At 44.0% G+C, this 15,668-nt stretch overlaps 1 protein-coding gene and 1 long non-coding RNA gene across 8 annotated transcripts in view; one reads left to right on the top strand and one right to left on the bottom strand.

Moving 5' to 3' along the window:
- The window catches only part of GALNT7 (polypeptide N-acetylgalactosaminyltransferase 7), a 110,943-nt gene extending 110,311 nt beyond the window's left edge, over positions 1–632 (bottom strand). For 3 of the 6 annotated variants that reach the window (XM_082468899.1, XM_082468897.1, XM_082468901.1), the window contains exon 1: positions 413–631. In XM_082468899.1, coding sequence (XP_082325025.1) covers positions 413–538 — 126 coding nt within the window. In that variant the 5' untranslated portion in view covers positions 539–631. Of the gene's footprint in view, positions 1–412 lie in introns of all 6 variants that reach the window. The other 3 variants (XM_082468898.1, XM_082468900.1, XM_082468896.1) reach the window with 2 other exon arrangements.
- LOC309664098 overlaps positions 392–15,668 on the top strand; it is a 101,045-nt gene continuing 85,768 nt past the window's right edge. For both annotated transcript variants that reach the window (XR_014265600.1, XR_014265601.1), the window contains exons 1-2: positions 392–510; positions 9,877–9,983. This is a non-coding gene — a long non-coding RNA (uncharacterized lncRNA). The remainder of the gene's footprint in view (positions 511–9,876; positions 9,984–15,668) is intronic.

The following is a 15,668-nucleotide window of genomic DNA, read 5'->3' on the forward strand; positions in this document are numbered from 1 at the left end:
CGGAGGGGGGCGCCCCGGACGCGCGGGGGCGGCCGGACCCAGGGGCCTGGTCCGCACCGGCGGTGGCGGCGGCCGCGGCCCCTCGCCTCCGTCAGGCATGCGCGCGCCACAGGCCGCAGCCCGGACCAGCCCCGCGTCCCCGGCCGCCGCCGCGGCGGTCCTGGCCCGGCCCTTCTCTCCTCCAGCCCGCGTTCCAGGTGCGGAGGGTGGCCGCCGAGCCCCCGCCGCAGCGCGGGGCGGGGAGGTGCGGGGGGGACCGGGGCCGGACGCGGGGTTCGGGGCCCCCACCCGCCCGCCGCGCCACCTGCGGAGCCCGCGCCCTACCCGCCGCCCCCGCCCCCGCCCCCGCCAGGCGCGCGAACAAAACAAGTTGCAGGTCGCCGCCGCCGGAGGGGGCGGGCGGGTCACTCACCCTCATCCTGCTCAGCGGGCTCGGCTCGTCCGGCCGCGGGGATAGAGAGGACCAGAGGACCACCAGCACCAGGAAGCTGCCCACCACCAGCAAACTGCGTAAGAGGAGCCCGATCTTCAGCCTCATCTTCCTCCGGCGGCGAGAGGCGCACAGCCGGGCGCAGCCGCCGCCACCGCTCTCCCCTCCCTCCTTCCCCCTCCGCGCTCGCCTCCTCCTCCCGCCCCCGCCGCCCGGCGGCCGCCCTCCCCGCCTCCGATCCGGAACTCCCCTCGCCTGGCGGGCCGCCCCACCCCCGCTCTCCCCTCCCTCCCCGGGCCGCTCCCGCCCCCACGCCCTCGCCGGGCGGCCCCCGACCGGTCCGCAGCCCTTTCCCCGCCGCTGTCCTCGACCCCTCCAGGTCCTGCTACCATGCGACTAACTTACACTCTCCCCAGGTCTGTCCTCAGCCTCGGCCCCACCGCTCAGCCCTTAAAGCTGCCCGGGTCCCCAACTTTTATTGTCCTTTGGGGCCGTAACTCCGGCCTTAAAGCCGGCCCCCCAGCCCCCCGGCCCCCCGGCCCCCGCAGCGGGGCGGGCGGAAAGGAAACCAGGAAGTCGCGGCGGCCGTTGCCGCAGCTCCACGTGGCTGATTTATAGCTGGGAGGATTTTTCCTTATTGATTGTGCTCGCTTCTTCACACGGCTCCTTAAGGAGCCGGATTTGTAACCGAAAGGCCCAGGTGTGATGTGCAAATATCACCGGACCCCAGGAGCTCTACTTGGAAAGCGGGTAGTACGACGCTGTCTCTTGAGCTAATTAGAAGAAAGCCAGCCTAGTGAGAATAAGCAATACCAACCTTGTTCAAGGGCTAAGTTTCTATTCCTAGGGCCGAGGATTTCGGGGTTTGTAAAACAACACTCAAAAAAAAAAAAAAATACTCCACCCTCGTCGCCTCCTTCAGACCCGATTTTTGCCGCTTGATGGAGGTTCCTTGATTTCTGTTTTTCAAAAGCCTTTCTGCCTGAGACCTACATTACACAGGAAAGGGTATTGAGAAATGTTTAGCCAGATGCCCCAGCCGGAGGAAATAATTTTTGTGCCCATATCTCCCAACAAAGATGTCAGTCGCTTCTATTGCCAGGTGCACGTGATTACGTTATCAGTGTGACCTCGTATCTGCCTAATTCAAGTTGAACAGAATGTTTAATATCTTCTCCTAAGTTTTAGGATGGTAAAAGTTGATCCTTCTTCCTTAATATTGTCTCTTATCTGCAGGTACTTTAAAACAAGTGAAACCCGGTTATTTAAATTTCTAGAATGAAATAGAGAACTTGCATCATCAGGATAGATAAAGAATTGTACCAGACCAACTCCATGTGCTTCATGGTTTGAGTTACACTACCTAGTATATTGGGGATTTCTGTAGATGCCATCATTTCAGAATTCCCACAAAACGTTGGCAGTGAACAATAGGGGGAAGTGTAGGATGGCTGACGATATTCAGCCATTCAGGTCTGTTCTTGGCTGGATAATTGTGCAGAGTAATGCATGTAAGCCCAATACATACAGCACCTGGAGGGCTGTCATGGGTTGAATACAAGTCACTGTCTGACTCAGCATTTTTATCAACTACTTAAATCAAAACCAGTTGCTTTTTACATAGGACGAGGGAGACTGCCGAAGGCCTTTTTTTTTTTTTTGATGAAAAAGACCTGGACTTTAGTTTAATTGATAAAGCATGAACCGGCTGGGTAATGTAGAAAGCTACTGCCCCACTCCTGGGTCAATTCAGGTCCATGTGGGGACCCAGGCATCACCTGTACCCAGGTGATTCTGACCCAGCTCATCTGTGCACCACCTTCAGAGAAACAGTGAAAGGAAAGGGTGCTTGGCGAAAGGTTTATGTAGCTAACTCTGGAAAGCAGGAACAAGTTCATTTGTGGACCCAACTTGGGCTGTTCGCAGTGCGGAGCACTCCTTTGCAAAGCAGACGTCCCTAGACAGAGACTGGGCTGGGAGGAGGTGACCTTCAAGGGGTCTTGCTCCGATTACATGAGGGAATAATTCCATTCGAAATCAGCAGCTGAAGTCCACCAGGAGTAATGAAACCTTCTGTTTGTGGTCTCATTTGCACAGAGGAGACAGTTCTTGATTATTAAGAAAATAGGAAGCTTTATTTTTACTCTTATGAGCATAGTCGGGCAGGTGTGCAAATTGAAAGTGGTCCTTATCACTCCCTAAGGCAATCAGAAGGATTCTTGGGCAGAAATGGTATTCAGAGATGACCCTGCCACCCCCTTTAAGTTTTGCACTGAGAGCTTAAAATACGTGTGAAAGGACACAGAATTAGAAATTGACCAGTGGGTATATGGTTGTAAAAGCCCAGGCTCCTCTGAGTCCTAACAATGTTTAAAAGAAACTCAAAAGTATAAAATACAAGCCTGTTGCAGCATTTGCAAGGAGGCAGCCTCAGCAGAGTTGACCCAACTCTTTAGAAAATGAGGAGCTACACGCATCCAAAGCTTAGTTCATGGTCAGTCACTTAACCTCTCTGAACCTTGGGCTCTTATCTGCCCAACAGTGATTGCAATACTCACCTCACAATATCATCAAAAGGAATAATGGAGGTCAAGTACATATGCGAATATAAAGTACAGATAGAGTGATGGGGCAAGTCTCAGTGTGTCTGGGGGTAATTCGTTTTTTCTTAATGAATACTACAGTTACCATGTGACAGGGATTGTTGTAGGGGAATACTTCTGGTTTGTCTAACCCGGGGTTCGCTGGGAAAGAGGGTTGAGACCAGAACTTAACTGGAGGGACACGGGACGGCCAAGAGAGCCTTGTCCTCTGTCAGGTTATGGGGTCTCATGTGGCAGATGGTGACATGGTGTCTTCAGCTGGGGGCTCCAAAGTAATGGGGGAAAGATAATTCTTTTGAAGGCCTGGTGTGTGCAGGATGCTTAGCACGTGTTACTGCATTTACTGCACGTGAGTGGGGCTGGCGTCACTATTGTTCTCAAGCTGGGATTCAAAGCAGACTAGATTTCTAGAGAAATCGGATTTTTAGAGATTAGATTTCTAGTCTCAGAATTCGTGTCGCTGCGTCCATACTCCTTGCCAAGCTGGGCTAGCCTTCTGGGCCCGGAATATAAATGTGTTCTTAGGATGCAAAAGGTCAGGGCCTCAAGATTTGTTGGTTTTAAATTCTTCCCCTGCCTGCTCTGTCCGAGGGGAACCCACCACGAGGAGCTGCGCCCTTGCCGGGGCTGCTGTTTAGAGGTGAGATGCCCGCTCTGGGGGTCTAACCACTCCTTCCTTCCTTCTTTATCCTGCAGCCAAGCTGGACATCTGAGTTTCTAAGTGTGTCTTGAACTCCCTTTGCTTCCGGGTGGGGGGATTCTTTTTGCCTGAAGTGACACAAAAGCTTTCCCATGCTTCCTCCCGAATCCCTCCCATCCCCCAGGGCCCTCCCCACCAACACACTGGGACCGGTACCCTGCTAGGTGCTCTACCTCTCCCTCCCTGATAATTACATAAGGTATGTGAGGACAGAGCCTTGTCTGTCCAGTTCATCCTTGTATCCCGTTTGTAGAAAGGGTTCAATAAATATTTTTTGGTGAAATAATGAATAATTGGATTGAGAATATAAACAGAAGATGAAACTTAGAAGAGAGGCCAGGACTTTATCAACTGCTGGTCCTCCTTACCTGGAGCTTCTCCTTCCAAGGATAAAACTTTGGGGGTTTTGTTGAATTAGAAAGGTGATTATTTTAGGTATCGTGGTTATCACCATCAGCTGGTAGACCGTTATTTCCCCTCACTTTGAATCCTACTAGGGTTACTCAGGACTAAGAAGGAAGTGATACTTTTAATTTAAATTCAGATTATTGTGTCTACTGAGATTTCCAAAAAAGGAAGAAAGAAAGGAAGGAAGGAATTAAATTGTATTGAAATGGGAACACATAGCCATGGGCAAGTACTGTCAGCAACCAAAGTTCAGTTTTAACTATATGTGATTGTTAAGAGCTCAGGTTAAATTAGCCTCAGTGACCTATAAATTATTGGTTAAATATCCTAGTGCCTATTCTGTAAACCATTTGATCATCTCTTTTCAAAGAAGGACATCCGTGATAGTATTTTTAAGTTAAGAATGTATTATAGGGAATTCCCTGTTGGTCCAGTGGTTAGGACTCGATGCTTTCACTGCCTGGGGCCCAGGTTCGATCCCTGGTCAGGGAACTAAGATTCCGAAAGCCACGCGGCCAAAAAAAAAAAAAAAGTATTATATTGTTTAGAAAATAATTGCTATTTAAATTTTTTTAAAGTATAGTTTAAGTTTGTTAAGAATATATTAATTTTGGACAGTGTTTATTAGTTATCTCTTACTGCATAACAAATTACCCCCAAATGTAGCATTTTAAAGCAACAAACTTTTACTGTTTCATGCAGTTCTGAGGGTCAGGAATCCAGGAGTGGCTCAGCTGGGTGGCTGTGGCCCAGGGTCTCTCCTGAGGTTGTTGCCAGGCTGTCAGGTGGGCCTGGAGGAACCTGCTTCCAAGTTCACTCCCAAGGCCAGCAGGCAGGCCTCACGGGCTACTGAGGGACACTTCAGTTCCTTGTCTCAGAGCTGCTCAGGACAAGGCAGCTGGCTTCCTGCAGGGAAAAAGATCTGGGAGAGGGAGGGAGGGAAAGAGAGAAAGAGAGAGAGACAGGGTTCCAGAAACTGTGGTCTGGTGCCGTGTGGAAGGGGTCCACACAAGGCTGTGAATCCTAGGAGGTCAGGGTCTTTGGAGGCTTAAGAACAACACTGGAAATCAGAATACTTGTTATTCCATTTATTATTTGTAGTATTTCGGTTACCATTATGATATGCTGAAGTCTTTCAAAAGGAATCCAGATCTTAAATAATTGCTCATTTCTGATTATCTTGCAAAGAAATACTCTGTGTACTGTCTTCAACTCTAAAATGAAGGTTTTGGGCCAAAGAATCTTGAACACCCCTTCCAATTCTGAAATTCTGATTGTCCTGTGATGTTAATAGATGGTTGAGACTTTTAAATTTACACTCTTGTGTAGAATACAACCAAGTCAAATTCTGCCTCTATACTTTTTTTATCTGGCATGGATTACTATTTCTGTAATAAGCTTAAAGAGATGGATAATTCCTGAGTTGTGCTCATCTGGAATAAAGACTGTTGTCACTGGGGCTTCCATTTGATGAGGTTAATGGTCTCCTACACTGTTGTGATGGCAGAAATGCTTATTTTAAAACCCTTTTAACAACTACTGAGTCTGCGCTCTAGAGCCTGCGAGCCACAACTACTGAGCCCGTGCACCACAACTACTGAAGCCCGTGCGCCACAACTACTGAAGCCCTCGCACCACAACTACTGAAGCCCTCGTGCCACAACTACTGAAGCCCTCGCACCACAACTACTGAAGCCCTCGTGCCACAACTACTGAAGCCTGCACGCCTAGAGCCCATGCTCCGCAACAAGAGAAGCCACCGCAGTGAGAAGCCCATGTACCACAATGAAGAGTAGCCCCCACTCGCTGCAACTAGAGAAAGCCCGCGCGCCACAACTAGAGAAAGCCTGCGAGCAGCAACGAAGACCCAACGCAGCCAAAAATAAATAAATAAATTTATTTTTTTTAAAAAAAAGCTCTTTTAGGTTGAACGCCATGGAACACTACCTCTCCAGGAGACTGTACTGTTTTCAGACTCCCATATTTCAGAAGTGCTCTTCTGACTTGACCATTTATTTAAGCGACGACTGAAACACATTGTCTCCTAACACTCTTTTTCGGAACCCCTTCAGCAACTTCCCATTGCTCTCAGAATTAAGCCCAAACCTCTCAATTTATTCCAAAGACCTTTGCGAGCCAGCCTCTGCTACTTCCACAGGCTCAGCGGGGCCACGAGTCCTCTTTTCCAACCTCAACTGCAGCTACGTTGACCTTCTCTCTGTTTCTGGAATGGACCAACTTCTCTATCCCTTCTAGGCCTTCACACAGGTTATTCCCTTACCCAGAACACTGTCTTAGTTTCAACACCAATTACCTCCCACCAAACTGCCAAGCATCCTTCAGAATCAGTTTATACATCAGTTCCTCCAGATTCCTCCGTTCTCTTCAGACCCCAGCCCTGCCCTATGCTGTCCGAGCCCCCTGTTCACATTGGTCATGGCATGTAGGGCTCAGCTTTGTTATTGCTTACTCAGTGGTCTGTCACCCCCATCAGGCCATGTCCTTATTTGATGTCATCTTCCCAGACGTTCACAGTGCCTAGCACACAGGACCTGCTGTGTTGGGGGAGAAGGAGTGAAAGCATAGTTGACATGTGCTGTGTTTCACATGCTCACTCTGTTTTAAGCAAGTTTGGAAGCATTGTGTGATAGAAGATATACTGCATATATGTACAGGAAGAGAAAATGTTCTTGTTCTTTGCTTAGTTGTTAGAAGATAACTGAAGAAAAGATGAACTTTCCGGTGTGGAATCTAGAAAAATGATACAGATGAACTTATTTGCAAAACAGAAATAGACACACAGACGTAGAGAACAGACAATACCGGGCGGGGGGCGGGCATGAATTGGGAGATTGGGACTGACATATACACACTACTATGTATAAAATACATAACTAATGAGAACCTACTGTATAGCACAGGGAACTCTACTCAGTGCTCTGTGGTGACCTAAATGGGAAGGAAATCCAAAAAAGAGGGGATAGATGTAGACATACGGCTGATTCACTTTGTTGTACAGCAGAAACTAACACAACATTGTAAAGCAACTACACTCCGATAAAAATTAATTTTAAAAACGCAAATTAAAAAAATGGTGAACTTTCCAGGCCTTAGCAAGATGCAGTATGGCAGAGTTGGAAAATAAAAGATTTGGAATTACCAGGTATCTACTTCCTGTTCAGCCTCTGATTCTCAGATCATTTAGGGTAAACTCTCTGCATAAGCTCTCTGCCGTCTATACCTCAGTTTCTTTGTTTGTATGCAATTCTGTTATTTCTCTTTTGAGATGTCTGAGAAGGTTTCTAGGTACAGTCCATTACTAAAAATACCCCAATCTTTTTTATAGCTAATAAAAATTATATCAGGTACTTCTGTCGCTAAAAAATAAAAATCTTAGAAACCGAAGCAAGTCACCGTCCCCACGTCACCTCAGCTATGAAATTCTTTATCTCAGTTTGCCCTTATCTTTATGAGTTTCAGTGTCTTTGTACGACTTGATAATGTGTATAGAGGTTGAGGTACTTTTCTTCCCCATGCTTTAATCATTTTGAATCAATAGATCTTAAAAGGCGATAATATCTAAATGTTTTGCAAAAGTATTTTAGAAGTAGGTGGCTTTGCCCTCATTTAGGGGCTGGGGAAGGAGGGTGCACCGTTCTACATTTTTATCTGACCAAAATGAGTGCTGTAATTCCTAGATAATAAACTGAAACTACCTATCTGCCCACTGATGTGGAAGTTTATATGCACAAACTGTCATAGGACTTACAGTAATACCTTGACAAATTTCAGTTTTGTAGACTGTTTTCCTGTCATTTAACCACACTCTGCTGAGAACTTGAGTCTTTCTTCAGTGAATTTCATACTCTAATTTCATGAAATTTTAATACTTGAAGGGAAATTAGAAATGAGAGTCTAGCCAACTCTCATTTTTATGTATGATAGGTGGGTTCTTGGTGCCTCTTACTGGCAGAGCTTCTTTCTGTTCCACCTCTGTTGCATCAAAGTTATGCTCCGAGAGATTATCAGTACAGTTGTCCCTCGTTATCTGAGGGGGATTGGTTCCAGGACCCCTCGGACCAAAATCCGGGTATGCTCAAGTCCCTTGTGTAAAATGATATATATTCACATATAACCTATGCACATCTTTCTTTATACTTTAAATCATCTCTAGGTTGCTTATAATACCCAATACAATGTAAATACTATGTAAATAGTTGTTAAGTACAATGTAAATGCTATTTAAATAGTTCCCATTAGTGTGACAAATTCAAGTTTTGCTTTTTGAAACTTCCTGGAATTTTCTTTTTTCCAAATATTTTCAGGACGTAGAACCCACTGTCAGCAGACTGCCAACCGTATTAGCAAAACAGAGGCTGGTTTCTCTTGAAGGTATCAGGTTCCCATATTAAAGAATGTGAGATTCTAGGTGATGCATTTTGCCGAATCTCTCTGGCCGGACCACAATAGGTGTAGCTGGATGAGCAGGGTCTCTGCAGGGAGGTCTGAAGAGGTGTGCAGCAGGAGAAAGGGGCCAAGGAGGAGGGAACGTTCTCCTGCTCGTCCAAGGCAACCTGCAGCCCAAAAGGCACATGATGGGAACGACAAAGAAGCGCTTTGCACCATCTTCTGAATGGTTTTGACTAGTTATAATAAGATTGGGTTATTTTTAGTAATTGACTATGCCTAGAAGCCTTTTCTGACACTTCAAAGGAGATAAGCAAAGTTGCATACGAATGAAACTGAGGTGTATGCTGGGTATATGCAGGGAGATTATCCTAAATGATCCAGGAATTAGAGGCTGGCCTGGGAGTAGATACCTGGTCATTCTAAGCCTTATGTTTTCCAACGATGTCATTCTTCACCTTGCTGATGCCCAGAAATTTCATCTTTTTAGACTGAACAATGAACAGTACATTTTCTCTTTATTTGAACGCGTGGCTCTATGTTAATCACTACTTGGAGGGCCACACCTGGGAGATGTGGGCCCAGAGTGCTGATCTTCACAGGAGCTCAAAATACTGTCATTTAAAAACTTTGGTTTGTGACTTTTCACTTGTGAGGATATATGATACGCATGGGTGTTATTGTGGTACCTGTATGCAAATCGAGACTTAGTGAAGTGTGGTATTCTTAGAGCTATCGGTCAAGGCAGTGCGAAATAGATCTTTTTGCATAAAACAATACTGTCGTTTAGATAAATGTACCTTTTGGCATATTGCAAAGAGTTTTGAAATTTGAATTTTAATTCCTTTTTTTTTTTTTTGGAGAACGGTCTTTGAGGTCTTGGTCTTATGGGATGGCTTCTATTTCTCAAACTACGTAAAAAGATTTTTTTTTTAATTTATTTTTTATTTTTTTAAATTTATTTTTGGCTGCGTTGGGTCTTCATTGCTGCACAGGGGCCTTCTCTAGTTGTGGCGAGCGGGGGCTACTCTTTGTTGCGGTGCGCAGGCTTCTCATTGCAGTGGCTTCTCTTGTTGCGAAGTATGGGCTCTAGGCACACAGGCTTCAGTAGTTGTGGCACGCGGGCTCAGTAGTTGTGGAGCATGGGCTTAGTTGCCCCGCGGCATGTGGGATCTTCCCGGACCAGGGCTTCGAACCCGTGTCCCCTGCACTGGCAGGCGGATTCTTAACCACTGCGCCACCAGGGAAGTCCCTGTAAAAAGATTTTTAACAATCCCTTTTTATGATCTTTTATTGTATATTTATAGATATTTCTATTTATTCAACAGTGTTTGGAGCGTGTATCGTGTGCTAGCCATTGTTTTAAATGATGGGAAACAGCAGTAAACTAGAGGAGCAGAAATCCTTGTGGTCATGGCGTCAGACAATAAACAAGGTATGTAAGTGATTGTGTATCCTTATCGATGCTGGTGTATCACTTATGTGCCAAGAATTATCCTAAGAGCTTACAAGAATAACTCATTTACTTAGGTGGTGTAGTAGAAGATAAATACTGTGGAAAGAAATCAAGGACGGAAGTGGGATTTGGAATGCGGATAGGAGTGAGGGAAGGTTTCAGTTTTAAAGAGTCTGAGACGGTCGCATTGAGGGGATAATATCTGGACAAGACCTGAAGGGCTGAGGGAACAGGGCGAATGGCTACCTGAGCGGAGGTGGCTTCAGGCTGAAAGGGCAGCAGATACAAAGGCCCTGAGGCAAGAACATTCCTGCTTGTTTTAGGAAAAGCAAGGACGAGAGGAGAGCTTTGGCTGAGGAAGTGTGGGTGGGGTGGCCTGATCTAACTCACATCCAAGTAGGACCACAGCCTCTGGCTTCTGGGTTTGGTAAGGAAAGGAACAACAATAAAAGCAAGGACCAGTTAGAAGGCTATTTTCATCATCCAGACAGGGGCTCGTGGTAGCCTGGACGAGGATTCTGACCGTGGAGGTGGTTAGAATAGGTCAGAATGTGGGTATATTTTGATTATGCTTCAACTATTATGGTTCCAAATCATTGAAGTTGTTGTGCTGCTTCCAGGCTCTTCGTAAGTAGTTAAATTAATAACCTGTAAAACAAACTCTTTAAAGGCTCTGGCAGCACACGCTATTTAAAGAAACTGTGTACGTGAATACTCGGCAATTTGCTTTAGATTTTCATGTGTACACTATATTCTCAAGTGGAACTACCTGTACTTGGAGATAGAATCTCCCAAGTAACAGTGGCAGTTTAGGTGCGGGGCCACCTGAGCTGATGAAAACAGCTGGAAGTGCCAGGTGAAATACCTCTGCAATCTTTCTAAATGCGTCCATGGGTAACAAGAAAATAAATACTAAGGTCAAAGACTGAACAGACAAGGTAAGCTGAGTACGGAAGCTGGCTTTTGCCTTAGGGCTTTGGCCAAACCTAGGATGCCTGAGTATCTTTTACATCCTGAGTTCAAGGATTTAGGAACAGAAAACAAATTCAGGGTCCACCCCAAAGTGGAAAGCCTAATAGGACCTCAAAAACTAGGATCCCTGAAGGGTTCCATCCCCAAGGTGAGAGAGAACTAGAGTGAACCCATTCCCCTCACCCTGAAGAGAAACGTCCCTCTACACATACCGCACACCATCCAACTAGGAAACTAGTCATCATAATGTGGCCCTGACCCTGGTGTGCAGTCAGAATTCACACAACCTGGATGCTTAGAAAAACCTCAAACCAAGAACTTAAAGTGATCCCAGACTAATGGTGTCACAAGGCATCTGAACAGCAAATGTGAATCCTTTTTGAAAGAACTCTCTTCACCTCAGGCTTTGAAAAATGTCCTGTTCCTGTGTCCCTAAGAAGATGAGTCACTCACAGTTGAAAATCACTGAACTCCCAAAGCCCTGGGTGGGAAATAATATTCTACAAAATAGGCTGCCTGAAAAACTTAGCAGTTAGAATTACCAGACACAGAATATAATCACATTTAATACACTTCAAGAAGTGAAAAGAGAGCTCTGAAAATATGAGTAAAATTGAGAAAAGACCTAATTTCCAGAAATAAAAAAATACTAAGTTAATGGACGGGTTAAACAGTACAGTAGAACTGTTACTGAAATTTTCTCATCCCTTGGCTTCTGGGCACTTGGTTGTTTTCCTGTCTCTCGGGCCACTCACTGTCAGTCTCATCACAAATTCTGCTATCTAAAAAGACAGCATTGGGCTTCCCTGGTGGCGCAGTGGTTGAGACTCTGCCTGCCAATGCAGGGGACACGGGTTCGAGCCCTGGTCTGGGAAGATCCCACATGCCGCGGAGCAACTAGGCCCGTGAGCCACAATTACTGAACCTGCGCATCTGGAGCCTGTGCTCCGCAACAAGAGAGGCCGCGATAGTGAGAGGCCCGCGCACCGCGATGAAGAGTGGCCCCCGCTTGCCACAACTAGAGAAAGCCCTTGCACAGAAACGAAGACCCAACACAGCCAAAAATAAATAAATAAATTAATTAATTAATTAAAGTTAATGGGTTATGTAAAAAAAAAAAAAAAAGACAGCATTGTTTAGAATTCAGTTCTAGTTCTTTTTCTTTTCCTCAGTTTTGAATCTTTGTGTGGACTGACCCATTCACAAGGTTTCAGCTCCGTTAAGTGGAATTCATTTATTTTCCCACCAAATCATCTATTCTTCCTAGGCTCCTGATTTAGCCACTGACACTTAAAAAAGAAATTTCTAAGACATCTTTCATAGTTTCTTCCACTTTTCCTTCCAGATTTCATCATTAACAAGTCAGGACCACCCCATCACTGATGTTTGCTTTTGCATCTGTTCCCACTGCTATGATTCACATTTCTTTGCAGTTTCTTTACCATGTTCCCATCGTTTAATCTCCTATTTCTTAAAACCATTCTACCTACCACTACTATTATTTTTCTAAAATACAAGTTCAACGATATCACCCCTGGAGCAAAAACCTCTAGTGGTCACCTTACATTGTGTCCTGGAAGTATAAGGGCCTCAAATGAGATACTGAAGCATACCTATGCTAAGTACATCCTAAAGATTGTAGGTTCCATGGACTTTTTGGTACAGAGTGTTAGAAAACGAGATGGATGGTGGAGAAGGAGAAGATCCTGCAGGACCTTCTTAAATAAGTCCTCGGTAGAACATTCGTCTTCTAGGGCAAAATCATGCGCAGCAACCTGTTCTCCTGCTTAGGTTTGAGAAGTGACAGTAAGTGAAATAAAGTACGTTTGCACATCCAGTTGACGACCAGATAAAATGACTTCAGCTGAGATTAAGCAAACTGAAAAAGTCAAAATAAGGCCCATAGAAAAGGTGCTGCCAAACCAGGGAACAGGAGTTTGGAAGATTTTAAGACTTTGAGGAAGAACATCAATGAATGAGGGTAGACTGATTGCTATGACAAACAACCCCACAACTTCAGGGGCTTCATACAATGAAAATGTATCACATCACAGCCCCATCCTCTCTGCGGGTTGGGGGGACCGAAGGGACTCCGCCCCTCCCAGCCCATTAGGGATCCAGGCTTTTCCCATTCAGTGGATCTCCCATCCCCTGAGGAACCCAAGTCCTCCACTGGATTCTTTGCATCTAGCTGGCAATTTAGGGAAAGAGAGAGCAGGTGCAGGATCCCCTATGACGTGTTTTAAGAGCCAGGCCTGGAGCGGTGAACATTCCTTCTGATCACTTTTATTGGCTAGGACTAAGCCACATGTATTGGTAGGTGAAGAGTTAAATGGTGTATTTGGTCCTTCAAATCATGTTTTAGAAAATATTTAGTAGCATGGGAAAATGGAAACAGTAAGTGGGGGAAAATATGATACAAAAGTAAGTGCATTCTGGTTCTAACTCGTTAATAAAATAAATAATATATTTTCATTTAAAAAAGCCTATAAGGAAATAACCCACTAACATTTTGATCTCTGTTTCAATAGTGGGATTGTTGGGAATCTTCTCAATATTCCTCTTTCTTATCTAAATTATTGATTATGAAAGTGTTACTTTTCAAAATAAACCTTATCAAAAAAATTTAAAGAAAGAAAGTGGTGTGTCTTTAAAAGATTTCTATATTCCTGGAAATTACCCATTAGAGGCCTTGAACATAGTAGACGCTTAATACGTATTCAAAGATTCACCATATTCATTGACTGAATAGAGTAATTAAGTGGAAAAAGCCTAAGAACAAAATGTGAAGGAACTGTTATTTCCCTAATGATGCTATGTAAATGTAGTAACAGGTGAGCCAAATCACCACACTTTCTATGATAATTTGATTTCAGTTTTGTAACACTTAAGTCATATAGTACATGTGGTACCAATACTAGTGAGTTACCTGTGTTAGTGTTTCCTGAACTTTATTCATCTTGGTGCTGTTTATGCCATCTTTAGTCATACCTAGAGTAGTACATATATTATTGCTTAATATTTTTCATTAAAATTATATACTTTTATAAAGTTAAGTTTAGCTTTGTACTAAACAATGATACTAGTAAAATCACAGGATTGTGGTATTAATTTTTCTACACTTATTAAAATTAATGCATAACTATCAAAATTTTAAAAATTCACATTCCACTTAATCATCTCTTTTAACCCCAACTTTACTACACTTTAGAAATAACCGACCTATTATATGTCATATTTATCTATTTAATGTTTTAGGTTCAAGCTTCTATAATGTTTAGGTTCAAGCTTCCATGAACAATACAGGTTTTGGCCACCTGACAGAATATCTAGTTTTATGAATTATGCTCTAATTTTGTGATTTATGTTCGTGTATAGGTGAACATAAAGTGAATGTTTAACAGGTACTATATATAAGTTAACTTACTTTTTAAACAATTTTTTTTAAACGATGAATACTCCATCTTCCCCACACCCATCCCAGTAATGGAATCCCACTGATACAACACAGAATGTTTCTAAGGCAAAAAAAAATAAGTTAGTTAATATATGGAACATTTTTTAAAGACCAGAGTTCTTTGGTTTGCACATAGCTCACATGAGTAAAATAGAAAGGTAGTTACTGTTTCTCAAGATCATAATCCTGCTCCCAGAGATGATAAATGACAACAACAGCAAAAGCTGGCCATTAATTTCACACTTTGGGTGCAAGTTTCTTTTTTGAATGATAAAGAATACAAACTTTGGGTTTTGTGACTCTTGAACTAAAAATACAGAGGGAATTGTAGAATCTACATCTGGGGAAATCCTTAGGATAGAGACCTTTTTCGGGATGATTTATGTGTTGTCTAAAAATAAGGCTGTGGTTTCTTGGTTGTTCCTGGCTTTGTGGTTATTAAGTTTTTCACTTTTTAAAAACCAAGAGTTAAGAAAGAGGTGGGAACCAGGAAGACAGGGTGAAGTCAGCAAAATAAAACGGAGATCCATAGCCAAGGGGATGACTTAATAGGTCACATTAGGTAGGTTATGGTGAAAAACCTACAAGATTTTCTTTTCCTGCATTTTAAAAAGAAAACAAAAATCTTCAGCACAAATCCCGTCTACAGAGACTGGAGAGTCTCGGAGGACAGGAGCTGACTGATGAACATTCACGCTTATTGAGGGGCACAGACTTTGAGAAGAAGCCTTTTCCTGAGTACCGAGGACCATAGACACGTTGGCTGAGCTGTTTGTTACTCTTACCAATTGGATATGGCTGAGTTTCCATTACATATATCGTCCCACCATGTGATTCATCCAGCGGGTGTATTTTAATTATTGAACCAAGACGTGAGTAACTGGAAAGGAGGAAACCTAAGAAGAAACACCAGTTCTTCTGCATCGACCTACAGGTCAGGAACTAGGAGGTGCTTTTGTTTTTCTTTTGACGTCTAAAAAGAAATATTCTTACATGTCCAAGAGAAAGAGCAAGAAAACAGAGGGATGAAACACTCCTGATCAAGGACCTGTAGTCGATGTCCCATTTACCCCGTGTGTCACGTGCTTGAGGCCTAACCCCTACTATCCACCACTCCAGTTACCCTGATCTTTCCTGTTCTTGGGGTATGATTTAAACAGCCTGTTCTCCTCTTTTTGGAAGTTGGATACAAATGATAAATAATAAATGGTGAATTTGGCCTCACTTTTGACTGA

Source organism: Balaenoptera physalus (assembly GCF_965194825.1).
Source record: "Balaenoptera physalus genome assembly, chromosome: 7".
Classification (NCBI taxonomy): Eukaryota; Metazoa; Chordata; class Mammalia; order Artiodactyla; family Balaenopteridae; genus Balaenoptera; species Balaenoptera physalus.